The sequence below is a fragment of the Pteropus vampyrus genome, unplaced genomic scaffold (genome assembly GCF_000151845.1).
Source record: "Pteropus vampyrus isolate Shadow unplaced genomic scaffold, Pvam_2.0 Scaffold178, whole genome shotgun sequence".
In the NCBI taxonomy this organism is placed as follows: domain Eukaryota; kingdom Metazoa; phylum Chordata; class Mammalia; order Chiroptera; family Pteropodidae; genus Pteropus; species Pteropus vampyrus.
Window position 1 is genome coordinate 402,422 of NW_011888959.1, and position 2,033 is coordinate 404,454.

Here is a 2,033-nt window from a genome sequence, read left to right on the forward strand (position 1 = left end):
CTGACTACGCCACTCGGCTTGGCTTCCAGCTTTGCAGTGGCCCTGCTCTGGTGACAGGGTGCCCTGGCCGAGCCCACCTGTGAGCAACCCTGCTTCGGCAGGACGGTGCCTCTCTGGTCACTGCGTGACACATGTGCGTCATGGTTCCTTTGGCTTGGAACACCCTTCTGTCCTGTCTGCTCACCTGTCATGTCCAGGCACCAACACCCCTGTGAGAGCCTCCCGACCACCTCGAGACCCCGGTGGCACTTCCGTCCCCAGCTTGCTCCCCCCATGCTGGAAGCACGGCCGGTTTCTGCTTTAAGAGCCAGAGGTGTGTGTGTCGCTACAGCAGCCATGAGCATTCCCTGGGCGGGACTTCCCACAGTATGCGGCCTCGAGGACGAGGGCTGAGGCGTGTGGCACAGCGCTGGGCGCCCCGAGCCCAGAAGACCTGCTCCTTCCAGGCCGCGCTCGCCCCGCTGACAGCACGGAGGCTCGGCCACGTGTCTCAGAGTCCAAGGTCCCCTGCGTGTGAGCGGGAGTGTTGGGGGCTGACCCACAGGGGTTAGGGTTCGCACGGGCCAGGGGTGCTGCAGGAGGTGTCCTGGGGAAGGGCTGCACCTGACCCACGAAGTCTGGGTCAAACACATCTGTTCTCTCTGATCATAAAACAAATTTCTGCCTATTACAGGAACGTGCGGAAAGCAGAAATGAGTATTATAATCACTCGTGATCCCTTGATCAAAAATAGTAATCTTTGTTGTGGTTCTTCTAGGTATTCAGTGGTATTTTCTTGTTTCTGGTTTCTGTTTTTTTATAAAATTGGAACCAGACCACATACAGTATTTGAGTAGAGTAAGAACAGATGCCACTTACCCGGAGCGTGAGAGGGCCCCGGGCGTTGTGCACACGTCCCCTCAGTCCCATGACAGCTGGGAGGGGCGGGTCGTGCTCAGGCCCCGCACAGGAAGGCCTGGAGACGGTTCTGGTAAGTGGCAAAGGCCCATACCCAGCCACTGAGGCCTGCACCGCCCTCGGAAAATCCTCCTCCTCAGCACGCGCCCGGACAGGGCTTAAGTGGCCTCTCAGAGCGCACCCTTAATCATCCACGATGACTGTGGTCGTGACTGCCCAGCGGCCTCTTCACCACCGGGCGGCAGCCAGGTCTGCCCCGCTCGCCACGGCTTCACCGGCACAAACAACTTTGGGAACATTTCCAATCATTTCCTAAGTCTGGTTCTCATTGGCAGGTTGTTCAGAGTCATGAACTACTTTTAATAGAACTCATGTTAACTGTAAGATATTCAGGAAACAGGTAAAGTGAAGATAAAAAAAACCAGCCACAACAGATAGAATGACTATTATCACCTGCTGTGCGTCTTAGACTTCTTCACCGTATCCTTTTTTTTATACGAAACGGAGTCATCAAGCACGTTTTGTGACTGACGTTCTGCTCGACGTGTGTGTCACCGCGCATCGCCTCAGTTAGACTCAGCCCCTCTCAGCAAAGCCTCGGGAACATCCCCTCGGGCGCTGGCCATGCAACCAGCCACGTTTTTTCTTTCTCTTATTAAAAACCGTGACTCCCAGTGTGACTGTCCACTGCTCCGGCACCGAAGCCCTGTACTCCTCGTCCCAGAAGACGGTCACCTGGTGCTGCAGGGAAGACGCGCTGTGTCGGGGGTTCCGGTCCTGTGCTGCTCATGGGGACACAGGGAGGGACTTCACCTATGACATCCCAAATGAGGTGAGAGAGCAGGAGTCATTGTCCCCAAGGCCTGGAGCTTTCATTCCAGGAGGGAATGCGAGCCATCAGAATATCCCAAAACTCTTAGGAGGAGGCACTGGGCTGTACCCACGGAGCCTGGCTTTGGGGTGTGGGGTGCCCCTCTCCTCCCGCTGTCTGTCCCCTCCTGTGAGTGACCAACGCCAGCTCAGTGGGTGCCACCAGAGGGCAGAAGGAGTAAGAGTGACATGGAAGATTGCTTAGCCCTGCCCTAGATCGGAAGTAAAAAGAATAAAAACTCCTTTAATTGCTCTGTGTTCTGGTG

The 2,033-nt window shown here is 55.9% G+C and overlaps 1 protein-coding gene across 4 annotated transcripts in view; it reads right to left on the reverse strand.

Annotated features, from left to right (window-relative positions):
* TECPR2 (tectonin beta-propeller repeat containing 2) overlaps positions 1 to 2,033 on the reverse strand; it is a 66,429-nt gene that overhangs the window by 9,275 nt on the left and 55,121 nt on the right. For 3 of the 4 annotated variants that reach the window (XM_011370937.2, XM_023537097.1, XM_023537096.1), the window contains one exon: positions 1,669 to 1,710. The exons of the other annotated variant lie outside the window; for it this stretch is intronic. In XM_011370937.2, coding sequence (XP_011369239.2) covers positions 1,684 to 1,710 — 27 coding nt within the window. In that variant the 3' untranslated portion in view covers positions 1,669 to 1,683. Of the gene's footprint in view, positions 1 to 1,668; positions 1,711 to 2,033 lie in introns of those variants that run through there. 4 annotated transcript variants of the gene reach the window in all.